Below are 17,684 nucleotides of genomic sequence, written 5' to 3' on the forward strand. Positions count from 1 at the left end.
CATTTCTCACGTTAGACTCTGATGTCATCATACATGTCTCACTCTTCTTAGGTCAGTTAAAAAATGGTTGTGTTGAAGGATGGATCCACTTCCGACCGTTGATGGATCCACTTATCTTTATCATTTCTTTATCATTTCACCTTCAGTTCGTTTGACGCAAAGAGAAAGTTGAAGCTGCTCTTTCTGGTCTATTGTCAGGTTTAAATAGTGCGTCATGATGAAAAGATCCTCTCAGTGGTCCTGAGGTACTGGAGAGTAGATGCATTTGACCTACAGGATCTAATTTCTCTGCTCTACATCGTCGCTGTAGCGGATCCGTCTCCGCTCTCCAGTCCCTCGTCTAGCGAGGGCTGAAGTCCAGGTCTAATTTGATGGCCTGCTTTTTCCTTGAGACACCCGAGCGTGATGGAGGGAGCGAGGAAGAGAATTAAAAAAAGGTTGTGAGAAATGACTTATTTCCCCGAAGATGCTGGCGTGAACGTCTGCCTCGTCCTCTTATTTCAGCGTTGAGACGAGAGCGTGGGACCAGATATGACGCAGTTTTTAGTGAAGCCGTCCTGCCGGGATTCTCACCCTCACACTTCCTTGATGTATCTTCTTCTTCTTCCTGCGGGTGTCATTTGCAAACTGGGAATCAATCACATGCTTTATTAAAAGGACGTGTTTCCACCATTTCATTCCTCTTCTCCCCTGTAGTAGATCATTGTATCATCAGCAAAGCATGAACGTTATCGTATTTAATAAAGAAGGATTTACTTTCATTATATACTAGGCTTATATATATGAATCTGTCTTTTTACAATTGTAAATATATTCGATGAAGGGACAACAATAAGAACATTATTGTACATGCATATATTGTACATACATATCGCGATAAAGGGGCAACGATATGATGCATATTGCGATAAAGGGGCAACGATACGATACATATCGCGATAAAGAGGCAATGATACGATACATATTGCTACAAAGGGGCAACGATACGATACATATCGCTATAAAAAGAGGCTACGATACATATCGCGATAAAGGGGCAACGATACGATACATATCGCAATGAAGGGGGAACGATATGATACATTTTGCGATAAAGGGGCAACGATACATATCGCGATAAAGGGGCAACGATACGATACATATAAAGGGGCAACTATACGATACAAATTGCGATAAAGGGGCAACTATACGATACATATCGCGATAAAGAGGCAACTATACGATACAAATCGCGATAAAGAGGCAACTATACGATACATATAAAATACATGTAAAAAAAAAAAATAGTGCTTTTGAATATCAATATGATATCGTAGTAAAAAAATACCAGGATATCTAAGTGTGTCGATATTTTCTAACACCCGTATTATTATGAATGCAAATTATTATTAGTTTTATTCTCCTAAACAAATTCAAAATCCCTTTTCGCTAAATCTTTATCAATATACAGTATATTCCACTCAACTTTCCCTTTCCATAGCTCCTGTCTTACCCTGTGTTCACACCAAAAGTGATGTATGTTTTAAAATGTACACATTTACACGGATAAGTCGATGGTGTCAATCACTCAAACGCGCCAAAATACTGCATATTTACAACGCAAGTAATAAACAAAAATGTTTCCTTAAACATGAGTTTTATTCTCAATGAAATTCTCTGTATAGTTGTAGAAATCAATCATCTCTGTTAACTTATCTTATCTTAAACAGTCAAACAATCTGGCGGGCCACATAAATGACTTGGTCGGTCAGATTTGGCCCCTGGGCCTGGAGTTTGACATACAGTATGTAGGAGCAAATCCCATAATGAACCCTCTTTTTTTTTAAATTTAACGAACGTTGGCCTGGTTTCACTCATGAACACTCAGAAGAGAGTCGTCCACATGTCGACTGTCATTACGTCAGTGACACAAAAGCCTCTAATGAGGAAACACCCGGAAGCGTCTTCCACTCTCATCCAGTGAGGTCAGCATTTATTAGGATGACTCAGCAGAACTCTCTAAATCTTCCTCGTTAAAATCTCATTTTCATACTGTGGCAGATGAGCAGCTTCTTAATTTCGGGTCCATGTGTGACGTCAAGAAGTGATGACATCAATCTGTGCTTAATGACTGATGTTGTTGTCACTAAGAAATGATTTAATTTAAAGAAATGTATTAAAACCTGCAGAATATGACACTCAATAATTAGAAATACGTTTTTTTTTTCTAATTAAAAAAAAAAAACCGCAAGGTTTTGACGCAAATATTTATTATTAACATAGAATGTATTATATTCACCATTTGTTTTTAATTTAAATCATATTAATAATGATCTATATTAAATTCTCTTTTTGTATTTTTATGTGAAATGTTTTTAATTCTTTTTTATTTCTAGAGTTTATTTTTAAAAAAAAGTTTTCCGTGATAATTTATATGAATTTATATCCTTTGAATTCGAAACACTTTTATTTCATTGTATATTTCATTTCTATGATTCTTTATTATTACCATTATTATTTCATTAAAGTGGTGAAAGAAAACGTACAAATCTATTTATAGTTTGTTTTACATTTTAAAATTGTCGTAATTTATGCTGTTTTTATTTAATTTTCGCAATGAATTATTGATTTAAAAAATAATACTTTTTTTTCCTCCGATTAGTCATTTAAAACTCATTGTTGGCAGAAAGGTTAATAAAATAGAATGTTAATTTTACATTACAAGTATTGTAATTAATATTTTTACAGCTGTTAATGTCAATTATTATGTGATATGGTTTAAATGGAAACAACAATTAAATATTTTAAAGGTAATTCTCTTCACTTGCAATCGAAGCAGTTTTTTGTAACAATAAAACAAAAAAAAGGTAAGATAAGGTAAGGTAAAACTTTATTGATCCCTCAGGAGGTCTCCTTTGGGAAATTGTTTTTTTCCAATAGCCACAGAAAATACAGCAATTTTTAATATAAAAAGAAATAAAAATAATATAAGAACAAGTTGAAATGTTGGTAATAAATGATTTTCCCTCATGTTTTAATGTACTTTATTAAATAATGTGTCATCAAAATATTTCATATATTTTATCGAGTGTAATCCCTGATGGTACCTGGTAAATATCATATTTTAAAAATTCATTCAAGGCTCAAGTTTTTGTGGATCCACTGAGATACTGAGGTTTGAAATATAATGTCTTGTCATGTGTTTCCCAGGGGAGCCTTCTCAGTGGTGCGCAGATGTGTGAAGCTCTGCACGGGACAGGAATACGCCGCCAAAATCATCAACACCAAAAAGTTATCTGCGAGAGGTAAGCTGTCGTTCTAGCATGAAGGTCAGAAGTATCGACAGATGTGATGTCGTCGTGAAGGACGAGAACGTTTCTGTCTCTGGCGAGCATCTGTCGAGGACTAGTCGTGGTTCGGTCAGCTGTGAAGGCCAAAGTCGAGGTCAACTGCCGTCACCTCAGAGTCCAGGAGCTGCCGCGGCTCAACACCCGACCACTTACCACGTGTAAATCTCCTGCCGCCCCCCCTCGGTGCTGACACCAGAGACCCCGACCTCCAGAAAAACACGCTGTTTACTGGTGGAGTTTAGACACGAGGCGGCCATTGTTCGGCAAAATATGTTTAGTTCAATGAGTTTATCTGATAGTTTGTTTGTTTTGCAAACGTATTGCAGTTCCATCACAATATTGAATGGCTGAATTTAACATTTTAAAATGTTCAAACTGTTTTTAAATTAGTTTTGTTGTTGTTTAAGCATTTAATTAAAAATATTTAATTCAATTATTTATAGTTTAAAAGGTTGATAAATTAAGAAAATGGAAATTATTGTATTTTATACAGTGTGTATATATATATATATATATATACAGTATATATATATATATATATATATATATATAAGTTTGATATTCTAATTACATTGATTCAAAAATATACAAATTCAACAATTTTCTAAATTAAATATTTTTTTAATTCAAAGCATTTTCAACCCAATAAAGACATGCTGATATACAAGTGTCACCCTTTTTATTTTGACTTTAAAAGGCTAGGAATAAAGAGAAAAAATATTTTCTTTTTAATTTAGAAAATGTTTAATTATTGATTATTATAATTATTAATTATTGAATATTAAACTTAAAAATAAATGATTTCATTTTCGGAAATTGTCGAATTTCTAAATTAAATTATATAAACAAAAAAAGAACTAAACCTTTGAATTTAATAGTTATTAATTTAAAATGTATAATAAAAACGAATTCAAATTAAATTGCTGAAAAAACATTAAAAACAAGTTTCAACATTTCAAAGTTAAATTTAAGTCAATTTTCCCGCTCAGTCTTTGCACCATCAACCCTCCTCCGTTATCATCCGTCGTCCATGTCGCTGCCACTTGACGACTCGTGTCGTCTGTCGTCAGTCACTCGTTGTATTTATTCTTCCTCTTGTTTCGTCGACAGCTTGTTCCTGTCTTTACCTCTTAGCTTGTCACGGTCACTTCAGCATTGTTGACACTCTTATAGCGCCCCCTTGATCCTCCGTCAATTATTACGTGTGACATTTATTCTTAATGTAATATGATAAGTTATCCAAAAAACGAATTACAATTTAATTTTTTTAAACGATAAATATCAATCAATTTATTTCACGTTCCCAAACTCATTTTTTTTTCTATTTAAAAATTCTAGTCAAGAGAAACGAAAATAATAAAAGTTGTTGATAATTAAAAATGTTTTTAATCTATAAAGTACATTTATTTTGGACTGAGATCGAAGCAGGACCAGTTGAAAAAATGTAAAATATACAAAAGATCTTTTCTCAAGTTCTCATATTCAAATAATTCCCAACTTTCCCAAATGAATCAGAACCTAATTCTTAAATTCTACAATTATTAAATATGAATTTTAAATATTTAAAAATTTAAATCCTAATAAAAAAAAAACAAACACATGTTTTTGACTGAGTACAGAAACTTCATCAGCACTTCCTGGCGTTTCAACACGAGAATTAATCCGACAGCTTTTTGCTACGTTCACGTTAGCATGATGAGCATTTAGCCTTTAAGCTAGTTAGCATCAGCGCGGCTAATAGTAAGTAGCAACAGATGCAGACGTGGGTTAGCACATGTTGCAGGATTCGCTCTTCAGTTTCTTAGTTGTTGTTAATGTTGTTATTTTCAATTATGTTTTTAACAATAGGAAAATAATTAATATATTGTGATATTGATTTTTTTTACAGTAATATGGGAAAATAATATCAATAATCATAATGATTATAAACATTGTAAAAGAATAAACAAACTACAAAATACACAGCAGTGGGTTTTTTTCCGTCCAGAATTGGTCTAAAAGTGCAAGTATTTGTCCCGAGCTCATCAGTTTTTATTGAATATTTGTATTGACTGTCAAAACCATGGATCATATGTTGCTCCAGGAAAAGAAATTTCACCTTTTTATCATTAATTTAAATCATTGAAACTATTTGATGACTGGAATGACCCGATCTCGGTCACAATGCAAACCCTCTCCGGGACCAGATCCAACAAGCACTGTTCAGAAGGAGCCTCAGAAAACGAAATGAATATTTCAGGGTATCCTGGAGACACGGCACCGTCTGAACCCAACATGGTCTACCTCTGGTTCCAGACTCGCTGCGAGGAAACGGAAGTTTTTTCTTGAGTGCTTCTGACAAACAAACAAACATGTGGCGGCGAGTACGTCAGGCGCCTTGTTAGGGATAATTATTTTCTATTTTTAACCACATTGTTGTGCAACTGGGAAGTTTGCGGGCGGAGAGAGATTACAAATGTGGATTGTTTGTGTAGTCATGTAGAAGTCATTTGTGCGTCTCCCTAAAATATGCAAAACAGTGGCGGGCTAATGATAAATTAATGAGATGCTTCTGTGATGGAGTTTCATCAGCAAAGTACCTCAAACTATTTACAGACGAGAACAAATACTGAAGAGATTTAGTTGTTTTTTTTAACCACGAAGACTGACTGTGTTTGATCAGTTGCTGTCGGCCAGTTGTGCGACTGTATTGACGTGTTGGCAGGTTGTCAAGAACAACTTGTCATCATTATTTAGTTCCCTGAGAGTCATTGTTTTGGGGGCTTGGTATTAAAATAAACTGCAGTATGACATTAATTAATAATGTTTTTCATGGGATCTGGCCCAAAAAAGAGGTTCTCCCCAGCTGTCACATGGACCCTAAACCTCTGCTTCGTTTGCTTGTAATTGAAGTTAGGTACTACTACTTAAAGTAGGGGTTTGAGAATATATCGATATATAGCTGTATTTTTTGTTCACAGAAATTTGTGAAAAATATAGATATTTGACATCACTGTTTTAATTGAATGTATTATATTTTTTGGATTTTAAATAATAATTTGTTTTTTGTTAATCATAATAATTTTCTTTTTTATTAATCAGTCAAGTTTGTGCAAAATGAAACAATTAGTTAGTAATTAATTAGTAATTAAGTAATTACTTTTTAATGTACAACATGCAAATAGTTACAGCATTTGTTTATTATTTTGTTAAATTAAACGTCCGGCCGCTAGATGGCAGCAGTTATTATGTGCCCCGGAGCTAAAGGAACAATCAAATCCCGGTGATGACTGAGGACGAGAGGATACAGTCGACTCCAGCAGCTTTTAAAGCTGATTTTTGGACATATTTTGGTTTCAAAACAAATGAAAGCAGTTACGACTTCGTCAAGAGTCAAGTACTCGGACAATACTACACATATATTGTTGTTTCTACTGTACTTGTGTCGCAAGATTTTTGCTAACACATACTCCGACACACTTTTTGTCAGGTTATCTTAGCTTTTACTCAAGTTAATTTGTGTGTACTTCCCCCACCTCTGACTTTCTTCTGACCCACATCGGTAGTGCTGTTCTTTCATGCCTCATTCTGTCTCAACCTGAAGAGGGACTCTTCAGGTTGAGACAGAATGAGACATTCACTGGTGAAATTATCACCTTCCTCCGGGTGTTACAACGTTGTCGACTCTCTCTGAAGATGAACAAAATTCACGCCCAGTTTTATTTGAATCTGCTCCATAACTGCAAAACAAGTTATTGGAAAGAACCTGGCGATACGTTACGTATCACGATACAGGGTACAACAATACAATATATTGTGATACTGTAGTAACAAGTATATACATGTGTAGTATTGTTGAGTACTTGACTCTGGTGTTGCAGAATTTACAGACCACATGACTCTTGACGAAGTAGTAACTGTTTTCATTTGTTTTCAAAGAAAAATATGTCCAAACATCAGCGTTAAAGCTGCGCGAGTCGACTGTATCCTCTCGTCCTCAGTCATCACCGGGATCCTGTGGGATATCATTGTTACTTTTTCTGAGGAGGACGTAATGCCATCTGGAGGTTGGACGTTTAATTGCAACACAATAACAAACAAACGCTTTAAATGTTTGCTTGTTAATTATTAATAAAGAATGAAAGTACGTTATTTTTTACACTTTTACTATAAATCCGTAAAAGGGTTGTATCTAGTAGACGATTCAGAAAATGTGATTTTAAAATAAATCGGTACATGGCTGTTGAATACAGATACTAGGACTCAACGATTAATTGTGTTTGAGATATAATCGAAATTTAAAAAAAAAGGAATTTAATTTAATTTTGAATCCCTTTTAAGTTAAACCCCCACATTTTTTCTTGCAGTGAATATATTATGCTAGTTTACAACTGTTATTAAATTACCTAAATAAACGAATGTATGTTTCATTTGCCTTTATCTTAAAAATGGCTTTAAAACTTTATCATAACAATCACAAAGAAATACATTTTACTGTTAAGTGAATTATTTATTAGAAAAAAAGGGGGAAAAATTGCATATTTAACCGCAATCGCAATATTTGGAAAAATAATTAGATTATTTCTTATATTTTTAATATTTGACAAGGTATCGTATCTCAATATTTAACTGAATCAACATTTTCTAAAAAGCCTAAAACACGTCAACGTTGTTTGGATCGGCTCCATAACTGTAGACTCGGGTCACTCTCACGGTAACCGCTCTCAATAGTAGCTACTTTAAACCAGATTAAATCCATCCCAGATCATCCAGCCGGGATTAGCGGGAGGTTAGTCTATAATCCTATTGATTGGCTAGTAACGCTCGCTCGATAAATAATTCACCAACAGTTTGTTTTCCATCATTATCGTCACATTTTCCGGCTCCTCTTCGTCCGTATGACCAGCTTCGACCTCCGATTAATGTTCCTGCTCGGATACGAGGCCCGGCGTGACCCGCGTGGGCGGAGCCGGCGCTCTTTATTAATGGATGAACCGTGTTCTGTGAGCCGGCAGCTGCATTCCTCGTCCACCTCGGCGGCTAATAATAGCCCCGGCGACCTCTCTGTGAGAGCAGCTCTGAGAAACTGCCTTGATTTAAGGAGTTAAGTGACACCGAGGTCTCGTCATGTTCGCGCCACCAAGAGCGCTCGGGTCGGTCCAGAACCAATGGGCTGTTTCGATGCCGGCGGAGGTAAAAGTGGGAGAGCAGCCGGGGTCACGTCAGCGAAGGAACCTCCGGCACTTGGCAGCTGATGGCCATGCGACTGTCGGCCGACATGCCTTTAGCACGGGATCTCATCTGACACACACACACACACACACACACACACACACACACACACACACACACACACACACACACTTGTGCAGACACTCAGACACCCAAGATCACAGCTGACACTCGCAGTACTGGACAGAACAAATGGTTACTTCATGGATTCTTGGTTCTATTCCGTCTTCATGCCCAATGAAAATCCCGATCCACGTGGTTTTATATAAGTGTTGTTGTCAAAAATAAGATGAAAATTGTTATTTTAATTCTATTAATTCATTTATCTAATTATCATTAGTTATTGAATTTAATTAAATATTTCCAAATGAGTTAAGATTTTGCTTTAGTGTTGGGAAAAGGATGAAGTCAACATTCTGTACCATCAATAATAAATTAATAATAATAAAAAAAATAAAAAAAATCGAGTATGAAGTATATATTATGTTCAGTGAAATAAAGTAAAACATAAAAGTGGCAGAAATAATAAAATGGTTTCCTCTCTTTTTCAATTAAAGAGGGCCGATGATTTTGATTGAAAATGGTTTGATTACAGTTAAAAAACTTTGATTACAGTTGAAAATGGTTTGATTATAGTTGAAAATGGTTGGATTTCAGTTGAAAATGGTTTGATTCAAGTTGACAATGGTTTGATTTCAGTTGAAAATGGTTTTATTCAAGTTGAAAATGGTTTGATTCCAGTTAAAAATGGTTTGATTTCAGTTGAAAATGGTTTGATTCCAGTTGAAAATGGTTTGATTCCAGTTGAAAATGGTTTGATTTCAGTTGAAAATGGTTTGATTCCAGTTGAAAATGGTTTGATTTCAGTCGAAAAGGGTTTGAATCCAGTCGAAAATGGTTTGATTTCAGTTGAAATTGGTTTGATTCCAGTTGACAATGGTTTGATTCCAGTTGAAAATGGTTTGATTCCAGTTGAAAATGGTTTGATTCCAGTTGAAAATGGTTTGATATCAGTTGAAAATGGTTTGATTCAAGTTGAAAATGGTTTGATTCCAGTTAAAAATGGTTTGATTCCAGTTGAAAATGGTTTGATTCCAGTTCAAAATGGTTTTATTCAAGTTGAAAATGGTTTGATTTCAGTTGAAAATGGTTTGATTTCAGTTGAAAATGGTTTGATTCCAGTTCAAAATGGTTTGATTACTAGTTGAAAATGGTTTGATTCCAGTTGAAAATGGTTTGATTCAAGTTGACAATGGTTTGATTCAAGTTAAAAATGGTTTGATTCCAGTTGAAAATGGTTTGATTCCAGTTGAAATTGGTTTGATTCCAGTTGAAAATGGTTTGATTTCAGTTGAAAATGGTTTGATTTAAGTTGAAAATGGTTTGATTTAAGTTGAAAATGGTTTGATTCCAGTTGAAAATGATTTGATTCCAGATGAAAATGGTTTGATTTAAGTTGAAAATGATTTGATTCCAGATGAAAATGGTTTGATTTAAGTTGAAAATGGTTTGATTCCAGATGAAAATGATTTGATTCCAGATGAAAATGGTTTGATTTAAGTTGAAAATGATTTGATTCCAGATGAAAATGGTTTGATTTAAGTTGAAAATGGTTTGATTTAAGTTGAAAATGGTTTGATTTAAGTTGAAAATGGTTTGATTCCAGTTGAAAATGATTTGATTACAGATGAAAATGGTTTGATTTAAGTTGAAAATGGTTTGATTCCAGATGAAAATGGTTTGATTTAAGTTGAAAATGATTTGATTCCAGTTGACAATGGTTTGATTCCAGTTGAAAATGGTTTGATTCCAGTTGAAAATGGTTTGATTCCAGTTGAAAATGGTTTGATATCAGTTGAAAATGGTTTGATTCAAGTTGAAAATGGTTTGATTCCAGTTAAAAATGGTTTGATTCCAGTTGAAAATGGTTTGATTCCAGTTCAAAATGGTTTTATTCAAGTTGAAAATGGTTTGATTTCAGTTGAAAATGGTTTGATTTCAGTTGAAAATGGTTTGATTCCAGTTGAAAATGGTTTGATTACTAGTTGAAAATGGTTTGATTCCAGTTGAAAATGGTTTGATTCAAGTTGACAATGGTTTGATTCAAGTTAAAAATGGTTTGATTCCAGTTGAAAATGGTTTGATTCCAGTTGAAATTGATTTGATTCCAGTTGAAAATGGTTTGATTTCAGTTGAAAATGGTTTGATTTAAGTTGAAAATGGTTTGATTTAAGTTGAAAATGGTTTGATTTAAGTTGAAAATGGTTTGATTCCAGTTGAAAATGATTTGATTCCAGATGAAAATGGTTTGATTTAAGTTGAAAATGATTTGATTCCAGATGAAAATGGTTTGATTTAAGTTGAAAATGGTTTGATTCCAGATGAAAATGATTTGATTCCAGATGAAAATGGTTTGATTTAAGTTGAAAATGATTTGATTCCAGATGAAAATGGTTTGATTTAAGTTGAAAATGGTTTGATTTAAGTTGAAAATGGTTTGATTCCAGTTGAAAATGATTTGATTCCAGATGAAAATGGTTTGATTATAGTTGAAAATGGTTTGATTTAAGTTGAAAATGGTTTGATTTAAGTTGAAAATGGTTTGATTTAAGTTGAAAATGGTTTGATTTAAGTTGAAAATGGTTTGATTTAAGTTGAAAATGGTTTGATTCCAGTTGAAAATGGTTTGATTCCAGATGAAAATGGTTTGATTTAAGTTGAAAATGATTTGATTCCAGATGAAAATGGTTTGATTTAAGTTGAAAATGGTTTGATTTAAGTTGAAAATGATTTGATTCCAGATGAAAATGGTTTGATTTCAGTTGAAAATGGTTTGATTCCAGATGAAAATGGTTTGATTTAAGTTGAAAATGATTTGATTCCAGATGAAAATGGTTTGATTTAAGTTGAAAATGGTTTGATTCCAGATGAAAATGGTTTGATTTCAGTTGGAAAAATGGTTTGATTGTACATGTATGATGAATATAAAGCAAAATGTGTGTATGATCCTAAGAGTATGATTTTATAAATTTTTTAAGTATATTAAAACTGTTAAAAAGAACAAGAAAGACACAAAGTAAAATCAGATAAAAACTCAAAAGACATAAATTATGAAAGAAAATAAAAGGGGAAATAGAAAGTCTCTGTGGACACACATGCCTCAGTCACTCTACATTCTTCTTTACATGATCCGTCTCTACATGATAATATATTTCTCAGCCTCCACTTGCTGCCAGCGTCGACTAAAGTAGGACAAACACACACACACACACACACACACACACACACACACACACACACACACACACACACACACACACACACACACACACACACACACACAATGGTTATCGACGGTGCCAGCAGTTGCCAGAGCTAGTTAACCCAGAAGTGAAGATGATGAAAGAGTTCGGACCCGAGTACGATCACAGGTGTTTTTGTTCGAGACAGTCTTGTCAGTCCAGCTCTATGTTCGCACCCAACATGGCTTCAACACCTTGACCTGCTGCCTGACCTCTAGTGACCTCTAGTGACCTCTGGAGTGTTGACGTTCATCGTCCACTCGTTCTCCTTCAGGAGCGAGATCTGGTCCTGGTTGAAGAGTTGTAAGAAAAAAAGATACACTTGACATTAAGCGGTTACAAATATATAATGTTTGGTCAAGAGTACATTTAATTCTTTAATAAATAAATTGCAATTTACCGTATTGGAATTAACGCTTTTTATCAGGATTAAAAAATAAATTCTACCATGTCATGTTCGGTACAACAGAGCTGTATCGATATTTTAATTTAACTTTTTCCATTTTTGGGGTTTATAAGTCATTATTTATTGTCATCATAGTTTGTGGTTTATATTTCAATGAAGTGTGTATGCAATAAAAAAGCAATTTCCTCAATTGACGAGCAAATATTCAGAGCGTTTGTTCATTTTTGAGTCGCAACACAACTTCTGGCCTCTGGATGATCTAAATGAACAACGAGATCCCGGCTATGCCTGAGGACGAGAGGATACATTGACTCCAGCAGCTTTTAAAGCTGATGTTTGGACATATTTTGGTGTTGAAACAAATCAAAGCAGTTACGACTTCATCAAGAGTCATGTGGTCTTTAAATACTACAACACCAGAGTCAAGTACTCGACAATACTACACATATATACTTGTAAGTAAGTAAGTAAGTAATATTTATTTATATAGCGCTTTTCCAGACCAGGGTCACAAAGCGCTTTAACAATCAAAACAAAATTCAATAAAGTATATACTTTAAAGATCAAGATAATACTGAGAACAACCCAGGAGTTCCAGAAAATCAAGGAAAAGCCTGAACAAATAGAAACGTGTTAAGATACTACAGTATCACTATATAGCGTATTGTATTGGGTTTCATGGTGGTTAAGGACCAGGATGAAACTGTTGCTGCGGCAACAGATGCTGAGGCACCCCCCCCACACACCTCAATCACATCAACCACCACTTGAACCGTCGGCTAATCTTCTCTTCACAGTTAAGAAGCTTTATCCATTTATTCCATCCCTCCATCCCTCCATCCCTGCTGTCAGTCGCTTCCTCCTCCTGCAGGAGTTCTGGTCGGGAAGAGAGATTTAACCGACCTGATGAAAACGTGCCGAGGAAGCAACGAAGCTTTGTGTGTGTTAATCGCTCCCTCCCTCCTCCCTCCTCCCTCCTCCCTCCTCCCTCCTCCCTCCCTCCTCCTCCCTCCCTCCTCCCTCGCCTCCTCTCGCCTCCTGGAGACTGTAATCGCCGGGTTCTCGCCCGTCACTGTCAGGCGCCGGCGTGAATGTGTGTCAGAAGACCCTCCGGTGGTCGTGCCTCCCTCTCAATCAAGGTGCTTGATATAGTGGCTCCGTATATATAGACCCTCAGGACCCCCCGAGAGATGTCACCACATTGACCTTCACACTGAAGCATGGACTGACTGTGGGTGTGTAGTGGCGAGAATACAGTCATACTGTAGTATCAAGGATATATGTGTAGTATTGTCGAGTACTTGACTCTGGTGTTGCAGTATTTACAGACCACATGACTCTTGACGAAGTTCTAACTGCTTTCATTCGTTTTTAAAACCAAAAAATATCCAAACATCAGCTTTAAAAGCGTCTGGAGTCAACTGTATCCTCTCGTCCTCAGTCATCGTATAGATATTGACGTCCCAGCCATTGACGTGAACGTTTGTCTTCTCAGATCATCAGAAGCTGGAGCGCGAGGCTCGCATCTGTCGTCTGCTGAAACATCCCAACATCGGTGAGAACTGAGAGACGACGATTCAAGTCTTTCTTTCTCTTCATTTCTTCTCCTTTTTCTCGCCTCCAGTTCGTCTTCACGACAGTATATCAGAGGAGGGATTCCACTACCTCCTCTTTGACCTGTAAGTCCTCCACTCCTCCTTTAAACTCTTCCAAAGTCTTCTCCTCTTTTCTTCTCCCCTCTTCTCTGTTCTAATTTCTATAGTATTTCTCTTCCTTTTGCCTCCCTTTTTCCTCCTCTTCTCTCATGTTTTGTCTTCATTTCCTGTCATCTCTGCCCTCTTTTCAATTTTTTCCTTTTCTCCCTCCTTCTCCCCTCCTCTCCTCTTCATGTCTGTCCTTTTTATTTCCACCTCTCTTCACTTCTCTCTTCTTCACAACTTAACACTTATTTATTCGTTTTTTTCTTTTTATTCACTCTTCTCTTCTCACCTCCTTCCATTCCCCCTCTTCTCTTTGCTGTTCCTCTTAATCCACAATTCTTTTCTTCCTGTCTTCCTCCCTTCCCTTCTCTTCATTCTTCTCTCCTCCTCACCCCTAAACACTTGTTTGTTTGCCTTCCATCTTCCCTCCTTCTCCTCTCCACCTCTCCTTCCTTCATCTTTTCTCTCATCCCTCTCTCCTCCCACCACGTCGCTCCTCTTATCATATCTTCTCCTCTAACCCCCCCACCCTCCTTTATCATCACACCTACTCCTCTTTTTTCTCACCCCCCTGTTTCTCCTCTGCTTGTTTCTATTTTCTCCTCGTCTCCCCTCCTCCCCCCTTCCTCTCAGATCTGAGATTACATAACTCTCATGTATTTTTCCTTCCCCACTACCACCCACTCGCTCCTCACTCATCTCTCGGTAATTCCCGCTAGTTTCCACGGTAACGCTGAGAAGTGGGGAACACTTGTGTGGGTGGGGGGTGAGGAGGGGGAACTCCTACCAACATGTGTGTCTGCAGGGTGACTGGAGGTGAACTGTTCGAGGACATCGTGGCCAGAGAGTACTACAGCGAGGCGGACGCCAGGTATGACTCCTCCATGTTCTACCACGTCGTCTCTACTTCCTCCTCTCTGTCCTCACCTCTACTTCCTCCTCTCTGTCCTCACCTCTACTTCCTCCTCTCTTTTCTCACCTCTACTTCCTCCTCTCTTTCCTCACCTCTACTTCCTCCTCTCTGTCCTCACCTCTGTTTCCTCCTCTCTGTCCTCACCTCTACTTCCTCCTCTCTGTCCTCACCTCTGTTTCCTCCTCTCTGTCCTCACCTCTGTTTCCTCCTCTCTGTCCTCACCTCTACTTCCTCCTCTCTGTCCTCACCTCTACTTCCTCCTCTCTGTCCTCACCTCTACATCCTCTCTGTCCTCACCTCTGTTTCCTCCTCTCTGTCCTCACCTCTACTTCCTCCTCTCTGTCCTCACCTCTGTTTCCTCCTCTCTGTCCTCACCTCTACATCCTCTCTGTCCTCACCTCTACTTCCTCCTCTCTTTCCTCACCTCTGCTTCCTCCTCTCTTTCCTCACCTCTACTTTCTCCTCTCTGTCCTCACCTCTGTTTCCTCCTCTCTGTCCTCACCTCTACATCCTCTCTGTCCTCACCTCTACTTCCTCCTCTCTTTCCTCACCTCTGCTTCCTCCTCTCTTTCCTCACCTCTACTTCCTCCTCTCTTTCCTCACCTCTGCTTCCTCCTCTCTGTCCTCACCTCTACTTCCTCCTCTATGTCCTCACCTCTACTTCCTCCTCTCTGTCCTCACCTCTACTTCCTCCTCTCTGTCCTCACCTCTACTTCCTCCTCTCTGTCCTCACCTCTGTTTCCTCCTCTCTGTCCTCACCTCTACTTCCTCTCTGTCCTCACCTCTACTTCCTCCTCTCTTTCCTCACCTCTGCTTCCTCCTCTCTTTCCTCACCTCTGCTTCCTCCTCTCTTTCCTCACCTCTACTTTCTCCTCTCTTTCCTCACCTCTACTTTCTCCTCTCTTTCCTCACCTCTGCTTCCTCCTCTCTTTTCTCACCTCTACTTCCTCTCTGTCCTCACCTCTACTTCCTCCTCTCTTTCCTCACCTCTGCTTCCTCCTCTCTTTATTCACCCCTGCTTCCTCCTCTCTTTCCTCACCCCTGCTTCCTCCTCTCTTTCTTCACCTCTACTTCCTCCTCTCTTTCCTCACCACTACTTCCTCCTCTCTTTCCTCACCCCTGCTTCCTCCTCTCTTTATTCACCCCTGCTTCCTCCTCTCTTTCCTCACCCCTGCTTCCTCCTCTCTTTCCTCACCTCTACTTCCTCCTCTCTTTTTTCACCTCTACTTCCTCCTCTCTTTCTCACCTCTGCTTCCTCACCCTCGATACACTTTCATGCTGCTTCTCTCACCCCAGTTTCTCTTCACTGGTTCTTCTATCGGTTGTTTTAAGTCCGATACACAACCTTCACCGAACTGTCGCACAAAAACACACACACTGTCAAACCCACACAAGGATGTGTTGACTGTCAAATAAACAACACAACTGGTGCTAAAGCACTCCCAATACTCATTGAAAAAGAGGCCATTACATTATGTCCACCAGCCTTATTTTAACCTGTAACTTTAGTTTTATGCACATGAACATAACGTTAAGACTTCCCATGATTTTAAAAGTCGTCATAAAACGTTTCTTGCTATGCCCCGCCCCCTCGTAACGTTGAGAGGAAGAGAAGCAGCTAATGCTCATTTATTGAGTCTCAATGTCGTAGACCACATGATAAAAATGAGTAAATCATGCGTTCTTTTTGCCTTCTAAGAGATGTAGGAATGGCTATGATGCATTGACAAGCATGTGAAAAAATGAAATTGACAAATATCAATGAAATAAAGAAGTTAACGAAAGGTCAGCGTGTGGATTTAACGATAAGAGACATCTTGACCTTTCGTGACATAGACTGAAAACGACGGCTTGAGTCAAAAACAACACTCGTGAATAGACAATGTTATAAAAACTCTTTCAAAAGGTCGATCACTGAAGTTTATATAATATTATAACTTGGATATTGAATTACCTTCTTTCATATTTTTTAGTGTTAATTCGTTTTTTGTTGTCAAATGAATCAATAATTGTTTGATAAATGATACGAGTAGTGTTTGAAATCTTGGATTTCTGTGATTGTTGTTATTGATGTTTCTTCACGTCTATTGGAAATTCCACGGTCGAGTATCAGCAGTTGTTCCTCTCGTCTTGTATCAAACTTCAGATCAGAAGAATAGGTTTTATAATTCTTATCAGCATGAGAAACCAACTAGACGCAGCGGTTGTATTTGGTCATGTGACTTCATTTGGAGGTGATCTTCCAGTGGTTACATAAGAGCGGCTGCAGTCGTCGATGTCGGCACGATAGACGTCGATTCCAATTTTTTTGGACGCCGTCCAGCTTGTGCTTTTTGGAACAAACAAACGTGGCCCCCGGGGGAAGTTCTATCATGACACTGTCAGCTTCAAACTCATTACATTGACCGTGAGCTGGACGTATTGTGCTCACGAGTAACGCTGGTGCTAAATTCAACAGTGTCTGAGGCACTTTTTATACCTAAGAACTTCACAGTTTTTAGTGCATTTTTGTTTTAAAAAAACAGTTGAAAAACGTTTGGATCAATGCTTTAAAAACAGGACATTAAGAAGTGAATAAAAAAAGTTAATTTACAAAATTGTTACAGATTTTAACTGCATTTTAAACTTAAACTAATATCCTCAAACAAAAAGAGTAGCTAAACCTCAGTGATCATCTTTTTTTATCAATTAATTAATGTAATCAACCAGGACGCTATAATGAAAAATAGGTTTATTTATTTGTTCTAAAATAAAAATAAAAAATGATTATGAAAACAATAATTTATTATGTTTTTATAATGGAAGGTAAAGAAATGTAAATGC

At 37.2% G+C, this 17,684-nt stretch overlaps 1 protein-coding gene across 7 annotated transcripts in view; it reads left to right on the forward strand.

Annotated features, from left to right (window-relative positions):
- Positions 1–17,684, forward strand: part of camk2b1 (calcium/calmodulin-dependent protein kinase (CaM kinase) II beta 1) — a 67,763-nt gene that overhangs the window by 3,276 nt on the left and 46,803 nt on the right. For all 7 annotated transcript variants that reach the window (XM_087789648.1, XM_087789597.1, XM_087789613.1 and 4 more), the window contains exons 2-5: positions 3,190–3,284; positions 13,744–13,803; positions 13,873–13,927; positions 14,754–14,819. In XM_087789648.1, the coding sequence (XP_087645774.1) occupies positions 3,190–3,284; positions 13,744–13,803; positions 13,873–13,927; positions 14,754–14,819 (276 nt within the window). The remainder of the gene's footprint in view (positions 1–3,189; positions 3,285–13,743; positions 13,804–13,872; positions 13,928–14,753; positions 14,820–17,684) is intronic.

Source organism: Callionymus lyra, chromosome 1 (genome assembly GCF_982586985.1).
Source record: "Callionymus lyra chromosome 1, fCalLyr1.hap1.1, whole genome shotgun sequence".
Lineage (NCBI taxonomy): Eukaryota > Metazoa > Chordata > Actinopteri > Syngnathiformes > Callionymidae > Callionymus > Callionymus lyra.